Below are 18,106 nucleotides of genomic sequence, written 5' to 3'. Positions count from 1 at the left end.
GCACATTAACCCCTGGCACACCGCGATCAAAGATGATCGCGATGTGCCGGCGGTACAGGGAAGCACCGCGCAGGGAGGGGGCTCCCTGCGGGCTTCCCTGAGCCCCCCGCAGCAACGCGATGTGATCGCGTTGCTGCGAGGGTCTCCTCACCTCCCTCCCTGCTCGAGCCCCGGATCCAAGATGGCCGCGGATCCGGGTCCTGCAGGGAGGGAGGTGGCTTCACAGAGCCTGCTCAGAGCAGGCACTGTGAAGCAGCCTGCACTCCTATCAGATCAGTGATCTGACAGAGTGCTGTGCAAACTGTCAGATCACTGATCTGTGATGTCCCCCCCTGGGACAAAGTAAAAAAAAAAATTTCCAAATGTGTAAAAAAAATAAAAAAAAATATTCCAAAATAATGAAAAAAAAAAAAAATATTATTCCCATAAATACATTTCTTCATCTAAATAAAAAAAAAAAACCAATAAAAGTACACATATTTAGTATCGCCGCGTCCGTAACGGCCCGACCTATAAAACTGGCCCACTAGTTAACCCCTTCAGTAAACACCGTAAGAAAAAAAAAAAAAAAACGAGGCAAAAAACAACGCTTTATTATCATACCGCCGAACAAAAAGTGGAATAACACGCGATCAAAAGGACAGATATAAATAACCATGGTACCGCTGAAAGCGTCATATTGTCCCGCAAAAAAAGAGCCGCCATACAGCATCATCAGCAAAAAAATAAAAAAGTTATAGTCCTGAGAATAAAGCGATGCAAAAATAATTATTTTTTCTGTAAAATAGTTTTTATCGTATAAAAGCACCAAACCATAAAAAAATGATATAAATGAGGTATCGCTGTAATCGTACTGACCCGAAGAATAAAACTGATTTATCAATTTTACCAAACGCGGAACGGTATAAACGCCTCCCCCAATAGAAATTCATGAATAGCTGGCTTTTGGTCATTCTTCCTCACAAAAATCGGAATAAAAAGCGATAAAAAAATGTCACGTGCCCAAAAATGTTTTCAATAAAAACGTCAACTCGTCCCGCAAAAAACAAGACCTCACATGACTCTGTGGACCAAAATATGGAAAAATTATAGCTCTCAAAATGTGGTATTGCAAAAAATATTTTTTGCAATAAAAAGGGTCTTTCAGTGTGTGACGGCTGCCAATCATAAAAATCCGCTAAAAAACTCGCTATAAAAGTAAATCAAACCCCCCTTCATCACCCCCTTAGTTAGGGAAAAATAAAAAAAAATGTATTTATTTCCATTTTCCCATTAGGGCTAGGGTTAGGGCTAGGGTTAGGGCTAGGGCTAGGGTTAGGGCTAGGGTTAGGGCTAGGGTTAGGGCTAGGGCTAGGGTTAGGGCTAGGGTTAGGGCTAGGGTTAGGGCTAGGGTTAGGGCTAGGGCTAGGGTTAGGGCTAGGGTTAGGGCTAGGGTTAGGGCTAGGGTTAGGGCTAGGGTTAGGGCTAGGGTTAGGGCTAGGATTAGGGTTAGGGTTAGGGTTGGGGCTACAGTTAGGGTTGGGGCTAAAGTTAGGGTTAGGGTTTAGATTACATTTACAGTTGGGAATAGGGTTGGGATTAGGGTTAGGGGTGTGTCAGGGTTAGAGGTGTGGTTAGGGTTACCGTTGGAATTAGGGTTAGGGGTGTGTTTAGATTAGGGTTTCAGTTATAATTGGGGGGTTTCCACTGTTTCGGCACATCAGGGGCTCTCCAAACACGACATGGCGTCCGATCTCAATTCCAGCCAATTCTGCGTTGAAAAAGTAAAACAGTGCTTCTTCCCTTCCGAGCTCTCCTGTGTGCCCAAACAGGGGTTTACCCCAACATATGGGGTATCAGCGTACTCAGGACAAATTGGACAACAACTTTTGTGGACCAATTTCTCCTGTTACCCTTGGGAAAATACAAAACTGGGGGCTAAAAAATAATTTTTGTGGGAAAACAAAAAGATTTTTTATTTTCACGGCTCTGCGTTATAAACTGTAGTGAAACACTTGGGGGTTCAAAGTTCTCACAACACATCTAGATAAGTTCATTGAGGGGTCTAGTTTCCAATATGGGGTCACTTGTGGGGGGTTTCTACTGTTTAGGTACATTAGGGGCTCTGCAAACGCAATGTGACGCCTGCAGACCAATCCATCTAAGTCTGCATTCCAAATGATGCTCCTTCCCTTCCGAGCCCTCCCATGCGCCCAAACGGTGGTTCCCCCCCACATATCGGGTATCAGCGTACTCAGGACAAATTGGACAACAACTTTTGTGGACCAATTTCTCCTGTTACCCTTGGGAAAATACAAAACTGGGGGCTAAAATATAATTTTTGTGGAAAAAAAAATATTTTTTATTTGCATGGCTCTGCGTTATAAACTGTAGTGAAATACTTGGGGGTTCAAAGCTCTCACAACACATCAAGATGAGTTCCTTAGGGGGTCTACTTTCCAAAATGGTGTCACTTGTGGGGGGTTTCTACTGTTTAGGTACATTAGGGGCTCTGCAAACGCAATGTGACGCCTGCAGACCATTCCATCTAAGTCTGCATTCCAAATGGCGCTCCTTCCCTTCCGAACCCTCCCATGCGCCCAAACGGTGGTTCCCCCCCACATATGGGGTATCAGCGTACTCAGGACAAATTGGACAACAACTTTTGTGGTCCAATTTCTCCTCTTACCCTAGGGAAAATACAAAACTGGGGGCTAAAAAATAATTTTTGTGGGAAAAAAATTTTGTTTTATTTTTATGGCTCTGCATTATAAACTTCTGTGAAGCCCTTGGTGGGTCAAAGTGCTCACCACACATCCAGATAAGTTCCTTAGGGGGTCTACTTTCCAAAATGGTGTCACTTGTGGGGGGTTTCAATGTTTAGGCACATCAGTGGCTCTCCAAACGCAACATGGCGTCCCATCTCAATTCCTGTCAATTTTGCATTGAAAAGTCAAACGGCGCTCCTTCCCTTCCGAGCTCTCCCATGCGCCCAAACAGTGGTTTACTGCCACATATGGGGTATCAGCGTACTCGGGACAAATTGGACAACAACTTTTGAGGTCCAATTTCTTCTCTTACCCTTGGAAAAATAAAAAATTGGGGGCAAAAATATAATTTTTGTGAAAAAATATGATTTTTTATTTTTACGGTTCTGCATTATAAACTTCTGTGAAGCACTTGGTGGGTCAAAGTGCTCACCACACCTCTAGATAAGTTCCTTAGGGGGTCTACTTTCCAAAATGGTGTCACTTGTGGGGGGTTTCAATGTTTAGGCACATCAGTGGCTCTCCAAACGCAACATGGCGTCCCATCTCAATTTCTGTCAATTTTGCATTGAAAAGTCAAACTGCGCTCCTTCCCTTCCGAGCTCTCCCATGCGCCCAAACAGTGGTTTACTGCCACATATGGGGTATCAGCGTACTCAGGACAAATTGGACAACAACTTTTGAGGTCCAATTTCTTCTCTTACCCTTGGAAAAATAAAAAATTGGGGGCAAAAATATAATTTTTGTGAAAAAATATGATTTTTTATTTTTACGGTTCTGCATTATAAACTTCTGTGAAGCACTTGGTGGGTCAAAGTGCTCACCACACATCCAGATAAGTTCCTTAGGGGGTCTACTTTCCAAAATGGTGTCACTTGTGGGGGGTTTCAATGTTTAGGCACATCAGTGGCTCTCCAAACGCAACATGGCGTCCCATCTCAATTCCTGTCAAGTTTGCATTGAAAAGTCAAATAGCGCTCCTTCCCTTCCGAGCTCTCCCATGCGCCCAAACAGTGGTTTACTGCCACATATGGGGTATCAGCGTACTCAGGACAAATTGGACAACAACTTTTTGGGTCCAATTTCTCCTGTTACCCTTGGTAAAATAAAACAAATTGGAGCTGAAGTAAATTTTTTGTGTAAAAAAGTTAAATGTTCATTTTTATTTAAACATTCCAAAAATTCCTATTAAACACCTGAAGGGTTAATAAACTTCTTGAATGTGGTTTTGAGCACCTTGAGGGGTGCAGTTTTTAGAATGGTGTCACACTTGGGCATTTTCTATCATATAGACCCCTCAAAATGACTTCAAATGAGACGTGGTCCCTAAAAAAAAATGGTGTTGTAAAAATGAGAAATTGCTGGTCAACTTTTAACCCTTATAACTCCCTAACAAAAAAAAAAATTGGTTCCAAAATTATGCTGATGTAAAGGAGACATGTGGGAAATGTTACTTATTAAGTATTTTGTGTGACATATCTCTGTGATTTAATTGCATAAAAATTCAAAGTTTGAAAATTGCGAAATTTTCAAAATTTTCGCCAAATTTCCGTTTTTTTCACAAATAAACGCAGGTACTATCAAAGAAATTTTACCACTATCATGAAGTACAATATGTCACGAGAAAACAATGTCAGAATCACCAGGATCCGTTGAAGCGTTTCGGAGTTATAACCTCATAAAGGGACAGTGGTCAGAATTGTAAAAATTGGCCTGGTCATTAACGTGCAAACCACCCTTGGAGGTAAAGGGGTTAAAGCATGATATGTGGGGAAAGGATGAAACGTTGCAGGGAGCCGGATACTTTAGCAAGGCACTGTACTAATTATAGAAATCTATCAAGTAATTCTGAATTCATAGAAGTGTGTCCAAAAACCCGTAAAGAGCATCTGTTCCTCTGGAGGACTCAGCACCTGTGCAATACACAGACTTCCCATACATTACTGTGTAATACTTCATTTCTCCAGCGGTGGTGCTGCAGGAAAATCGAACATTTTCAGTCCAGGTTCCATCACAGATTGCAGCCGATCACTGGAGGTCTCAGCACTGGCAAACACCTTGATCAATCTATTGTCCCCCAAAAAGGAATTGCCCAAACCGGAAAATACCTTAAGGCTATGCCCGCACTATGCATCTCTCAGATGGGAAAACACGCTGAGTTTTTCAAGAGGAAGACAATCAGCAAAGGTTATTTTATTGTTGTTTTTTCACTAAAGCATCTTTTTCAGAGATTTTTTTGTTGTTTCCAGCATTTTATTTTTTTTTTTTAGCATTTTTGTGGCCTTGATGCCTTCGGGACGCTCGGGTGCCTTTTGAGCTCCTTTCCATTGACTTCTATTGTAATATTGTAAAGTGTACAGTGTCTTCCCAGTGGAAACCGCCTAAAGAATGATCCCCTCACTTCTGATCACCACTTGGTGTCTCTGTAAACCTCAAAAACCTAATATTTGTACAGCGAGTTGACTTTACATAGACATGCTTACATTCGGAGGGGTTTTGAATATTTACGTCGTTCTTTTTCATAAGGCTTTCAAATCGATATTCGCCTGAAAAAGGCGTCAGGTGCACAAACCCCAAGAGTCCGATCACTGATCTTTATTTTTGCGGTATGTAAAGTTAAGAAAATAAAAATTCTAACAAGAATTTCAACAAGTTTAAATAATAAGCACAAAAAAGCAGCAGAAATCTTACAAGTAAGAAAATGTTCTTTCCTTAGACGATCCCGTCCTCAGCATCCCCTCCCAGCTGTTGCACATTTACAACTCCCAGCATCCCTTGCTGTGCAGGTTGAGAGTTATAGTTGTGTAACGGTATCCCGGGAGCGGCATCTCTGCAGCAGCTGGTGGTCGCAGACCGCGGCCCTACACGACATAACTACATACACAGAGCGTACTCACCTCGCCCTCCGCATACACCCCGTGCACCCCATCAGTCTAATAGCTGCGCTCTGTGCCCCGACAGCCCGGCAGGGAGAGGGAGCGGCACAGCGGCCAGCAATCCCTTATCTAAGCTCCGCATCCGTCACATAACAGCTGTGCCGCACAGATAAACCGCAGCCTTAAAGGGGCACTCGCACTAACCAGTGGGCTTTTTTTTTTTTCATTATTGCAATTTTTGTTTTTCCTCTACATTTATTCCTAGAGCCATATTCATTTATATCTTTACAACATTTCTGTTTTATTTTGTGTGGGACGAATTGTAGTTCAGAAACACACCATTCACTGTACCATAGCAAGCACTAAAAATGGATTAAAAAAAAAAAAAAAAAGTAAAATGCAAAAAAAAAGAAACATCTACAATGCCATCATTGACGCTCAGACTTAATTTTGTGCAATAAAAATGAACGGTACTGAATTTGGATTTTTGCAATAGGAAAAGCAGGGCAATCTGAACCTTTATTATATATATAATTTTATGGGAGACCTCCTTCCAGATAGACAGATAGATTTTTTTTTATTACCCATTCAATCAGTTCTGTCTTGCATATGTCCCCTTTGCTGTTAATCTGCATTTCTGGGACCAAGATCTAGACTGATCAGTCTCCTTCCCCCTCTGGCAACTGACAATAGTCTGTATTTATAGCCTATAGTAAATCTGACTAAGAAGCACCCAGGCTTAGACAACAAAATGCAGGAACAAAGAAAAAAAAATGCCAAGAAAGTGTCATTATTACTCTGCCAGCCTGAGCAGCAGGCACGATCGGCTATCCTGCAGCGATCCCTAGCAGTATACATGTACAGGTGTAACTAATACAACTAAAACATCCATCAATGTACAGGCAATTAAATATGCACGTACCGAAATGATGGTGGCATGAGCTCTGAGGGCAGAGTCAGAGGCAGTGGCAGGCCGGCTTTTGCCATATCTGTTAAATGCATGGCTAGCACAAACTCGTCAGCTTTCAGTTTTCCATTTCTGTCGATGTCAGCGAGTGACCTACGGGACACAAGAGAAAAATTAAGATTAAGCATTTTAACAAAACTCCTTCACAAAGAAATTCATATGCCAGTTATTTCTTATACTTACACAGGAGGCCGGGGCGGGCCGGAGCCACCCACTACACAGGAGGCCGGGGCGGGCCAGAGCCACCCCCTACACAGGAGGCTGGGCGGGCCGGAGCCACCCGCTACACAGCGGGCCAGGGCAAGCCAGAGCCACCTGCTACACAGGAGGCCAGGGTGGGCCGGAGCCACCCGCTACACAGGAGGCCGGGGGCGGGCCGGAGCCAGCCGCTACACAGGAGGCCGGGGCGGACTGGAGCCACCCGCTACACAGGAGGCCGGGGCGGGCCGGAGACACCCGCTACACAGCGGGCCAGGACAAGCCAGAGCCACCTGCTACACAGGAGGCCAGGGTGGGCCGGAGCCACCCGCTACACAGGAGGCCGGGGCGGGCCGGAGCCAGCCGCTACACAGGAGGCCGGGGCGGGCCGGAGCCACCCGCTACACAGGAGGCCGGGGCGGGCCGGAGACACCCGCTACACAGCGGGCCAGGACAAGCCAGAGCCACCTGCTACACAGGAGGCCAGGGCGGGCTGGAGCCACCCGATACACAGGAGGCTGGGGCAGGCCGGCGCCTTCCGCTACACAAGAGGCCAGGGTGGGCCTGAGCCAGCCACTACTCAGAAGGCCGGGGCGGGCCGGTATGCCTTGTTACAGGGAGGGATCGAAAGTCCCAGAACCTATAGTGCTGCCTGAATGCTCTTAAAAGAAAATCAACTCACTCTAAGAGTGGATAGCAGGTTACAGAGCAGGAGTATCAGGACAGTTCCTGGCCACATATGTGCACCATGATGGCAGCAAGACCCAGGCTTTTCTACAGCTTTTGGGTGACAGTTACAGGCTCATAACTTGTTTTAATGGCCACTTTAAGTCAACACAGCTATAGTTGGACTGTCAGAAGGGAAATGTTTGCAGAGTAGGCAACAAAAGCAAACAATATGCAGGCGCTGTGTGATCTTGGCCGTGTTCTCATGGAGGAGGAACGTGGAGATAAAGGTTACATGTATTTCTTACACATCTCAGTGCAGAAACAGCGGAGGATTTCCCTGAACATCCGCCGTCTTCCTTCCTCTCTTTCTAATCAGCCTGGCAGTGTACGAGCCTGCTCATGTCCGGTCTTGTGACTGTGGCCGCTCCACCATCTGCCTCCCCCGCGCCCTCCGCCTACACAGGGGGGATTTGTCACATGCCCAGTAATGTCCTCTGTTATGGGGAGCATTATATTATGGGAGTGAATTCCAAATTTGTGCACAGCTACATTGGCACTATAGGGGGCTGCTGGCTAATTCTACAGGAAGAATTACATTTGCGGCTAGTTATAGTTTTAGGTTCCTGCAAAAAGTATTTTTGCAAAATGTTGCAGACACGATTCCGATTGTTGCGACTCACCACAATGGCAGAACCGCATGTGTGCAGACATATACCATGAGCTTATTAGGGGGCTCTCCAGCCTGCCCAAGCCACAGTCAGCGTGATATCTACATGGACCCCCTCCTGGAGTTATGGGAATGACAGGATGTAGAGACATGCTACTGATCTGCACATGATGGAAAAATGGAGACAATAGCAAAATCTATATCCCCGCACTTACAGCCTCGGCTATTATCAATAAGGTTATTAATGGTTGTTTTGAGAATGTTCTTCTTTCCTGAATACACTTGGGCAAATCAACAAGATCCGCTGCTGGCAGCGACCAATAACATTCCCAATGTGCTCAAAGGGGGACAAGTCCTGTGTGGATTGAACGTGCTCCCATGGCTGCAGCATCTCCAGACCTGTCTCCCATCAAGCACATCTGGGACATCGTTCGCAAATGCACAGGGTGCCGTCAGCAGCGGATCTTGATGATTTGCCCAAGTGCATTCACAACAGCAGAACATTCCTTACACGACCATTAGTAACCTCACCGGTAGCAGCCATGGCTGTAGGTGCGGGCATTTCAACAGGCATACTATATACTGAATTAATCAAGATGATTTGAAATTTTTTTTTTTTCTAGTTTTTCACTGTTTGCAGATTAGTGACATGTCTATCCTGTGATTTCCATCATTCCATGACTTTTACTTCTTGGTATTGTGATTTCAATGTTGAGGAGTGTAAGTTAGACATATATATGGGAAAGGATTCTTTACAGTTAGAGGAGTCAGATAATGAAATGCTTTCCAACTTTGTATAAATCTAGTAATGAATAATTGTCTGAGAAAGACTGAACCTACATAATGTAACGCTGAAACTGTGCGATTCTTGGGCGGGTCCTACCAGCCTGATTGACTGGTCTATTCCTATAAAGAAGTAGGGAGAGACCCATCAATCAGGAGACGCTGGGCTGGTAGAAGGGGACGGGAGCCGCCCAGTGGACTCCTCTTCCCCTGCCCAGACTCCTCCCCTAGTGCTTTAGGTGATGCCGTATGCATGTCTCTTACCATATCGTAGCCAGCTGGGTGTGTGAGAGGCTGGACTGTACCAGTGAGGACTTCACTTGAGACCCTGAAAATAGAAAATGTAAGCTATGAACGTGCTGTCCAGACACAACATAAAAGGGATCTCTCCCTTTAAATAAATTTTTCCTAAAAAAAAAAAAAAAAAAAAATTCGACTTACTCACCCTACCCGGATCCAGTGTCGAGCGTCCACCGCTGCTCCTGGTGTCCGTCACATCAACAGCGCTGCAGCCAATCGACTCATGCCTCCAAAATCAGGAGAGCTGCTTTGATCAGTAATTGGCTGTCAACGTGATGTCAGTAGCAGACACCGGGAGGAGCGGAGACTCGGCCTTGGACCCGGGGAGAAGAAATAAAGCGCAGTTTGTATTTATTACTATCGGTGGTTATAGGGAAAGCTTTTCTGAAAGGGAACAATCCCTTTAAGTTGGTCGTACAGACAGATGTCGGACACAGAAAAGGTTCCATATACTCATCCATTGTTTATTCCAAGGGAACAAAATGTTGCAGACACCTCTGGTGGGGTCTTATTTCCAGGGAGAACAAAGGACAGGGCATGTAAGGCTACGTTCACATTTGCGTTGTTGGGCGCAGCGTCGGCGACGCGACGCAACCAACAACGCATGTACACAATGCAGCGTTTTGCGACGCATGCATTGTCATAACATCCTACAGATCATGAATTTCGGCACAGGGAAAACGTTACAAGTAGCGTCCTCTGTGCCCTGTCTTGTGCGTCTATATGACGCATGCGTCGTAAAACGCAGTACAACGCATACCGGCGCATGTCCATGCGCCCCCCATGCTAAAGATAGGGGCGCATGACGCATGCGTCGACGACGCTGCGCCCAACAACGCAAATGTGAACGTAGCCTAAACAGCCTGATCCTTCTCTCCCTGGTGCAAAGACTGTTCAGAACCAGTTTCATGGTGGCAGAAAAAATAAATAGATCTGCATTACAAATAGCAGTACCATCTTGTAGATGGTACCCCCTTTCTACAACAGGCCATTCTGGTCCGTGGCCGGTCCCCGCAGCCAGGAGAGGACAGCACGATGAGGGGTTACATTCGGGGGTGGTCATGCGTGGCCCACCCAGTGTACCCGCACACGTACCCACCTGTTAGGTAGCCGCACATGGCTTTATCAAGGCTATTAAACTTCTGCCTGTACTTCAGCCTGGAGGCCTGCGGCACGGCCCAGTCCTGGGTGCTAGCCTTCGGGGAGTTACCGGTCAGCGATGTGGTAGAAGAGGAATTGGAACTTAAAAAAATAAATAAAAATCACTCATTCATTGCAGACACCTACGATTCCCATCTTAACGGCAATGTCTTAATTCTAGTTTCATCAATTGGATATTACAACCACCTGTATTAAGTTTTATGTGGCACGGTTTCTGAAAGTAAGCAGCTATATTATTTTCTGATTCTGGAGAGCTCTCTCTGGTAATAATGAGATGGATCTGCTTATTCTGTCTAAGTCTATGCAGCGAAGCTGACCACTGAACAAAGCGTCAAAAAACACATGGCAAAAGTATGCACCATATTGTGCCAAGTTTGTTAATATTAGTAACTCGTCATTCACTAATGACCATGTGAAGAGCAAATGAGACAAATTCAGCTTCACTACATCTGTATGTTGTAGAGTTCCACTTTGTATTGTGACCGATGTAAACCCATTGATATCGGAGGGCTTGTCAATACAGGAAGGCACCAAAGCCACTTAAAACCCTACAAAAGCCCAGTAAAAGGACTAAAAAATACGCTTCCTGGTGAGTAGATCCATCTCAGCAGCCAAACAAGACACAAACAAGACTTCCACGTACAAGTACCACTACATCTCCCACTCATACACTGATCCCACAGACAATTCAATGCGAAACAACTTACCCGGACTGGAGATAGACCAACTCTCAGTAAAAGTGAATTACAATTGTAACAAGAATCTCACCATATGCTGCAGCTTTAGAATTCACTTTTACTGGAGGGTCCGCTCTCACTCGAGAATCTGTGAGCGACATACACTCTCGTCAGTGCCTTTTGAACTCCAAATTAATAAGATTTTGTTGTTTTCTTAGCACTCAGGACATCAATACAGCACAGCCTTGCATGGTGTACTCAGGACTTCTGGTTAAATAACACATGTAGGCATTATAAATAGTGTCACAGACTTTTCCTTTAAGTTCCCTCTGAACTATGAACCAATAGGAACTTTAGAATAGAAATGTGAAACTTCCCCGCCCCATCAGTGTTACTTGGTCATTATGACAGAAAACTTAAAAGGCAAAATGGATACCAAATAATGAGAATAGAATCTGTGCTTTCACAAATGATTTTTTTTTTTTATGACTTCCCCAATAGAAGAAATTCTGGACTGCTGATCCTTTTGGTCTTTGGGGAAAAGTCGCCGCCAGCGGAGTCTGGCAGTGCCTCGGTTGTAGAGTACACGGCACACTCGGTAAATCGAGCGATAATGTGTATGTAAGAGTTGCGAGAGATAGTCAAAGTTTTATCCGATTTATACGCTTGTCTGAATGAGCCCTAACCCAAGTCATACTACCGGCAAACAGTGAAAAAAGCTGCAGGATGGCATTTACCCTGCCATTTAGAGAATGGCTGTCCTTGTAATAAATCTGCCTGTAAAGGGTCTCTCCCTCCTGTTGGTCCCTCTTTGCTGTGCATAGGCTCTAACAAGCTCTCCGACACCTTACAGGACAGGAGCCCGATACCTGCCGGAGGTCGGACGCTTGCTCCACTCCCGCAAGCAGCAACCCAGTTAGAAACGAAAGGCGCTGCACTACTTCCTCCAGGCCGGGCTTACTTTAGGTCTCCAAGTCACACAAAAGACCCTAAACCTCTTACCTGCTAGAGCCCAGGTCTATCAAGGACTGAGTCTTCTGCATGCCGGCACCACCGAATCCTCCGGCCATTAGCGAGAGCGAGCTGTTGTGAGGCAGCGCTGAGAAAGAACCGCAAGACATCCATCCATCAGTAAAATAAGTGTGGACAATAGGGACAAGTTCACACTGGGTTTCCCTGCAGATTTCCCGCAGATTTAATCCTTGGTTTAGTATTTTCACCCCTTACTGTAAGTCTTAAAGTTACCGGTTTCCCATTGAAATCATTGAGAAGCTTATGCATTAGTATTTGAAGCCTTTTTTATTTACCTCCTGGAGCAGAATCTGCTACAAAATCCTTGCCAGGAACAGGATTAAAACATTCTCCAAGGCCAGATTCACACCTCAGTATTTCAGGATACGGACTGACCGCTGGTCCCTTAACCCTGGACTCGACACCCTTATTAAAAGGAATCTGTCAGCGGGTTTTTTTGTCATGTAATCCAAGAGCAGCATGATGTAGGGGATTGAGATCCTGATTCCAGAGATGTGTCACTTGCTGGGCTGCTTGCTGTCATCTTGATAGAATCCGTGGCTTCTCTGCTGTAGATGTAGCAGAGCTCTGAATGCTGAGCTGTGTACCACCCCACCCCCACCACTGATTGGCAGCTTTCTGTCTATGCAGTGTACACACTAAGCTGCCAATCAGTGGTGGGGGCGTGGTTTCACGTAACAGTCGACTAGGAGGAACGAGACACCTAGTCCTGTAGTGATAATCTCCTGCTGATAAAACGTCGATTGTATCGAAACAACACAGCCTAGTAAGTGACATCGCTGTAATCAGAGTCTCAGTCTTTAAAGGGACTGTCACCTGAATTTGGCGGGACTGGTTTTGGGTCATATGGGCGGAGTTTTCAGGTGTTTGATTCACCCTTTCCTTACCCGCTGGCTGCATGCTGGCTGCAATATTGGATTGAAGTTCATTCTCTGTCCTCCGTAGTACATGCCTGCGCAAAGCAAGATTGCCTTGTGCAGGCATGTACTACGGAGGACAGAGAGTGAACTTCAATCCAATATTGCAGCCAGCATGCAGCCAGCGGGTAAGGAAAGGGTGAATCAAACACTCGAAAACTCCGCCCATATGACCCAAAACCAGTCCCGCCAAATTCAGGTGACAGAGTCCCTTTAAATAATGCTGCTCTCAGATTACACAGTAAAAATATGCTGACAAATTCCATTTAAGGCCTATGAGGATGTCAAGTTTGCCTCAGGAGACTTACGGCCGGTCTGTGCATCACAGTCTGTACTCAGGCCGTGAAACACGGATGTTTTAATCCGGTGGAAGAGATAAAAGTTTTGGGGGGCTTAAATAACAGATCTTGCTCTTTTTGGGCTAAATTCTCATCTATTAATTTTTTTTGCCCCCACCATTTTCTGTGGCAAAAAATTAAACTATCAATGGATCTTATAGATTTCAGTGAAAGTTAATTTGACCATAAAGTTTATATGTAACTTGGAGCGATGATAATTAATGGCAGTGGACAGAGGGGGCCGAACTGATCAATTTCTTAACATATTTTTATAGAAGCTGGAGCAAATTATCCGACACCGGGGTCCGAATCACCTACTTCCCCCACAGGGGCATAAAGGCAAATGATACAGCAGCCACCACTAGGGGGAGCCAAGCTGCCTACTGCATACAGCTCTGATTATAGAGGGGCTATACAGAGAAAACCAGAGTGCAGACCCCAGTACTTGAAGGTGAAAACAAAGCTCCATCATAAAGGTGAAAAATACATTTAAAAAAAATGTGATAAATACATGTACACATATGTCGCCTACAGAAGCAGACAGATCGCAGACACTTACTTGAGGACAAAGGCACAGTGAAAGAGGACAGGAGGGAGGATGTTCCTTTTGGCAATGTTGATGATGAGCCGACAGAAGGCACCAAGGGACTAGACATAGGCATGGGTGGCAGAGAACTCATTGAGGTCAACGAAGTGGTGGGTGCAAGGGGTAACAGCGTGGGCAGAGATGGCGGCATGGACAGGTTTGGCATACTTCCCATTCCTGAACGTAGAACATAAAGGACCAACATTACGCTGAAGACACGGTTCATCTAAGGATATAGAGATCGCGAGAGATGCTCCCACCAGGAGAGTCCGGGTCACGCGACTATGTCACATTACTGTACGCGAAGCCCCCTGTGTGCAGCATGGTACAAAGCAGGAGAAGAGGAGCAGACCAGACAAAGTCTAACCTGTAACTTACAGACTGAGCCCGAGGGCTGGTCAGTGCTAATACCTGTACACTGCTCTGAAGCAGGATCCGGACAACCTCGGAGCCCTGCGCTCATCCAATGCTGAAGCTCCGCGCCTGAGGCAAAGCCAACTCTGCATGCAACATCGGAGAGTCCATACTGCCTTTCGATCAGGAGCACACCGCTCTCCAGCCTCCCGATTATCATGGGGCAGAGCACTCCTGAATGACCGGCCGCTCGGACCTGCGGCGTGGGAATACTGCTGGCCTGAATTGTGCACTCTCTGATGCTGCAAGCACCTCCAGATGATTGAAGGTGATGCCACAGCCTTCCCTTTTATTGTGATACCCATCATTTGTGCACAGAAAGCCAAATGTGGTCCCCTATTAAAGGGGGTGAAGGCATCTGACCTGGGAGTTGTGGGAATGAATGTCTGGTCTCCTGGAACACTTAATATTGTTCACATTTTGATAGTATTGATTATCGGGAGCCCTTTAGCTTCTCTGTAGATTACCGTCTGACCATTAAGGAAACTGCTGTCCATGGATGGGTTTTCCTTCCTGTTACAGGAGACTCCGGCTTGCTAAAAATTACTAGTGATGTTATAAGGCTCATTAATGGATCAGACTTGAGAGTTAAAAAAAAAAGTAGTTAGTTGTCCCAGAGCTAAGTCCTGTGAACCTTCTCCTACCTGGTGCCTCTACTGATCAGTAAGCCGGATGTGATGTCACACACGTCGCCTCTACTGATCAGTAAGCTGGATGTGATGTCACACACGTCACCTTCTCCGATTACTAAGCCGGATGTGATGCCATACACGTCGCCTCTACTGATCAGTAAGCTGGATGTGATGTCACACACGTCACCTTCTCCGATTACTAAGCCGGATGTGATGTCATACACGTCGCCTCTACTGATCAGTAAGCCGGATGTGATGTCATACACGTCGCCTCTACTGATCAGTAAGCTGGATGTGATGTCACACACGTCGCCTCTACTGATCAGTAAGCCGGATGTGATGTCATACACGTCGCCTCTTCCGATTACTAAGCCGGATGTGATGTCATACACGTCGCCTCTACTGATCAGTAAGCTGGATGTGATGTCACACACGTCACCTTCTCCGATTACTAAGCCGGATGTGATGTCATACACGTCGCCTCTACTGATCAGTAAGCCGGATGTGATGTCATACACGTCGCCTCTTCCGATTACTAAGCCGGATGTGATGTCATACACGTCGCCTCTTCCGATTACTAAGCCGGATGTGATGTCATACACGTCGCCTCTACTGATCAGTAAGCCGGATGTGATGTCATACACGTCGCCTCTACTGATCAGTAAGCCGGATGTGATGTCATACACGTCGCCTCTACTGATCAGTAAGCCGGATGTGATGTCATACATGTCGCCTCTTCCGATTACTAAGCCGGATGTGATTTCATACACGTCGCCTCTACTGATCAGTAAGCCGGATGTGATGTCATACCCGTCGCCTCTTCTGATTACTAAGCCGGATGTGATGTCATACACGTCGCCTCTACTGATCAGTAAGCCGAATGTGATGTCATACACGTCGCCTCTACTGATCAGTAAGCCGGATGTGATGTCATACACGTCACCTCTTCTGATTACTAAGCCGGATGTGATGTCATACACGTCGCCTCTACTGATCAGTAAGCCGGATGTGATGTCACACACGTCGCCTCTACTGATCAGTAAGCCGGATGTGATGTCATACACGTCGCCTCTACTGATCAGTAAGCCGGATGTGATGTCATACACGTCGCCTCTTCCGATTACTAAGCCGGATGTGATGTGTCACACATCGCCTCTTCCGATTACTAAGCTGGATGTGATGTCATACACGTCGCCTCTACTGATCAGTAAGCCGGATGTGATGTCATACACGTCACCTCTTCTGATTACTAAGCCAGATGTGATGTCACACACGTCCCCTCTTCTGATTACTAAGCCGGATGTGATGTCACACGTCGCCTCTTCCGATTACTAAGCCGGATGTGATGTCACACACGTCGCCTCTTCCGATTACTAAGCTGGATGTGATGTCATACACGTCGCCTCTTCTGATCAGTAAGCCGGATGTGATGTCACACGTCGCCTCTTCCGATTACTAAGCCGGATGTGATGTCATACCCATCGCCTCTTCCGATTACTAAGCCGGATGTGATGTCACACACGTCACCTCTTCCGATTACTAAGCCGGATGTGATGTCACACACGTCGCCTCTTCCGATTACTAAGCTGGATGTGATGTCACAGACGTCGCCTCTTCCGATTACTAAGCCGGATATGATGTCATACACGTCGCCTCTTCTGATCAGTAAGCCGGATGTGATGTCACACACGTCGCCTCTTCCGATTACTAAGTCGGATGTGATGTCATACACGTCGCCTCTACTGATCAGTAAGCCGGATGTGATGTCATACACGTCGCCTCTACTGATCAGTAAGCCGGATGTGATGTCATACATGTCGCCTCTTCCGATTACTAAGCCGGATGTGATGTCATACACGTCGCCTCTACTGATCAGTAAGCCGGATGTGATGTCATACACGTCGCCTCTACTGATCAGTAAGCCGGATGTGATGTCACACACGTCGCCTCTTACGATTACTAAGCTGGATGTGATGTCATACACGTCGCCTCTTCCGATTACTAAGCTGGATGTGATGTCATACACGTCACCTCTTACGATTACTAAGCTGGATGTGATGTCATACACGTCGCCTCTTCCGATTACTAAGCTGGATGTGATGTCATACACGTCACCTCTTACGATTACTAAGCTGGATGTGATGTCATACACGTCGCCTCTTCCGATTACTAAGCTGGATGTGATGTCATACACGTCACCTCTTACGATTACTAAGCTGGATGTGATGTCATACACGTCGCCTCTTCTGATCAGTAAGCTGGATGTGATGTCATACATGTCACCTCTTCCATTTACTGAGATGGATGTGATGTCATACAAGTCAAGTCCGGCCAAGAAGCCAACCGGTAGCAGAAGGATTCACAGGTCTGTGGTCCAGGCTACCAATGCGTCTACTGAATCAGGGTTTCCCAAATAGCCCTGCTCAATCCTCTATGATCTTTTTGAGTGTTTTCCATTTTCTACATGAGATCTTCCAGAGAGGAAGTATGTAAATTAGGAGAAACAGTTTCCATTAAAAAATTCATCAAGGGCTTCTTATCCAGCCAAACGGTAGCCCGCTCTGCACTGACGAGAGGGGCAAGTACCTAAAAAACCTGTCTACACATGAATGCTTCGTCCTTTTGGAGTTGATGCCACTTCTTTAGTAAACCACGTATCAATCTACAAGATAACTGCCGCTAATAAGTGGCTTCAGGTAATTTTGTGCGCCATCTTTGCCACCAAACTATTTCTTTCTGCTCCACTCCATTTGCTCTATACCATGAAGCATTGCACAGAGTTCAAAGAAATATCAGATTTTAGGAAAAGAAAGAGATCAGGGGATGATGAGCACAGAAAGAAAAACACACCGAAGCGAGAAGACATTAATGGCGAGAAGACTGGCGGCTGCTTCATGACTGGCGGGAGCATCATCGGCAGCGTCTGACCCTGCAGCTTCAGTTTGATCAGCTTCATTGCGATGGAGAACTCCTGCTGGTCCATTCTTCCGTCTTTGTTCAGGTCTGACAGGCTCCTTCCAAGACATCAAGGAGAAGAGAATGGTTAACACGCATCCTCCATCACTGCTCACAACAAGCGAGGAGTCAACTAGTAGGTCCCGGACATCACTGTTGTCTGGGGGAACATTACACAACGCCCCTA

General features: G+C 46.0%; 1 protein-coding gene across 5 annotated transcripts in view; it reads right to left on the bottom strand.

Moving 5' to 3' along the window:
* The window catches only part of ITSN2 (intersectin 2), a 159,164-nt gene that overhangs the window by 97,803 nt on the left and 43,255 nt on the right, over positions 1 to 18,106 (bottom strand). For all 5 annotated transcript variants that reach the window (XM_069728165.1, XM_069728162.1, XM_069728161.1 and 2 more), the window contains 6 exons: positions 17,815 to 17,978; positions 13,892 to 14,095; positions 12,048 to 12,144; positions 10,307 to 10,449; positions 9,172 to 9,235; positions 6,546 to 6,683 (listed from right to left, as the gene is read on the bottom strand). In XM_069728165.1, coding sequence (XP_069584266.1) covers positions 6,546 to 6,683; positions 9,172 to 9,235; positions 10,307 to 10,449; positions 12,048 to 12,144; positions 13,892 to 14,095; positions 17,815 to 17,978 — 810 coding nt within the window. The remainder of the gene's footprint in view (positions 1 to 6,545; positions 6,684 to 9,171; positions 9,236 to 10,306; positions 10,450 to 12,047; positions 12,145 to 13,891; positions 14,096 to 17,814; positions 17,979 to 18,106) is intronic.

Source organism: Ranitomeya imitator, chromosome 5 (genome assembly GCF_032444005.1).
Source record: "Ranitomeya imitator isolate aRanImi1 chromosome 5, aRanImi1.pri, whole genome shotgun sequence".
Classification (NCBI taxonomy): domain Eukaryota; kingdom Metazoa; phylum Chordata; class Amphibia; order Anura; family Dendrobatidae; genus Ranitomeya; species Ranitomeya imitator.
The sequence above is the reverse complement of the archived record's forward strand: the minus strand, read 5'-3'. Positions and strand labels throughout refer to the sequence as shown.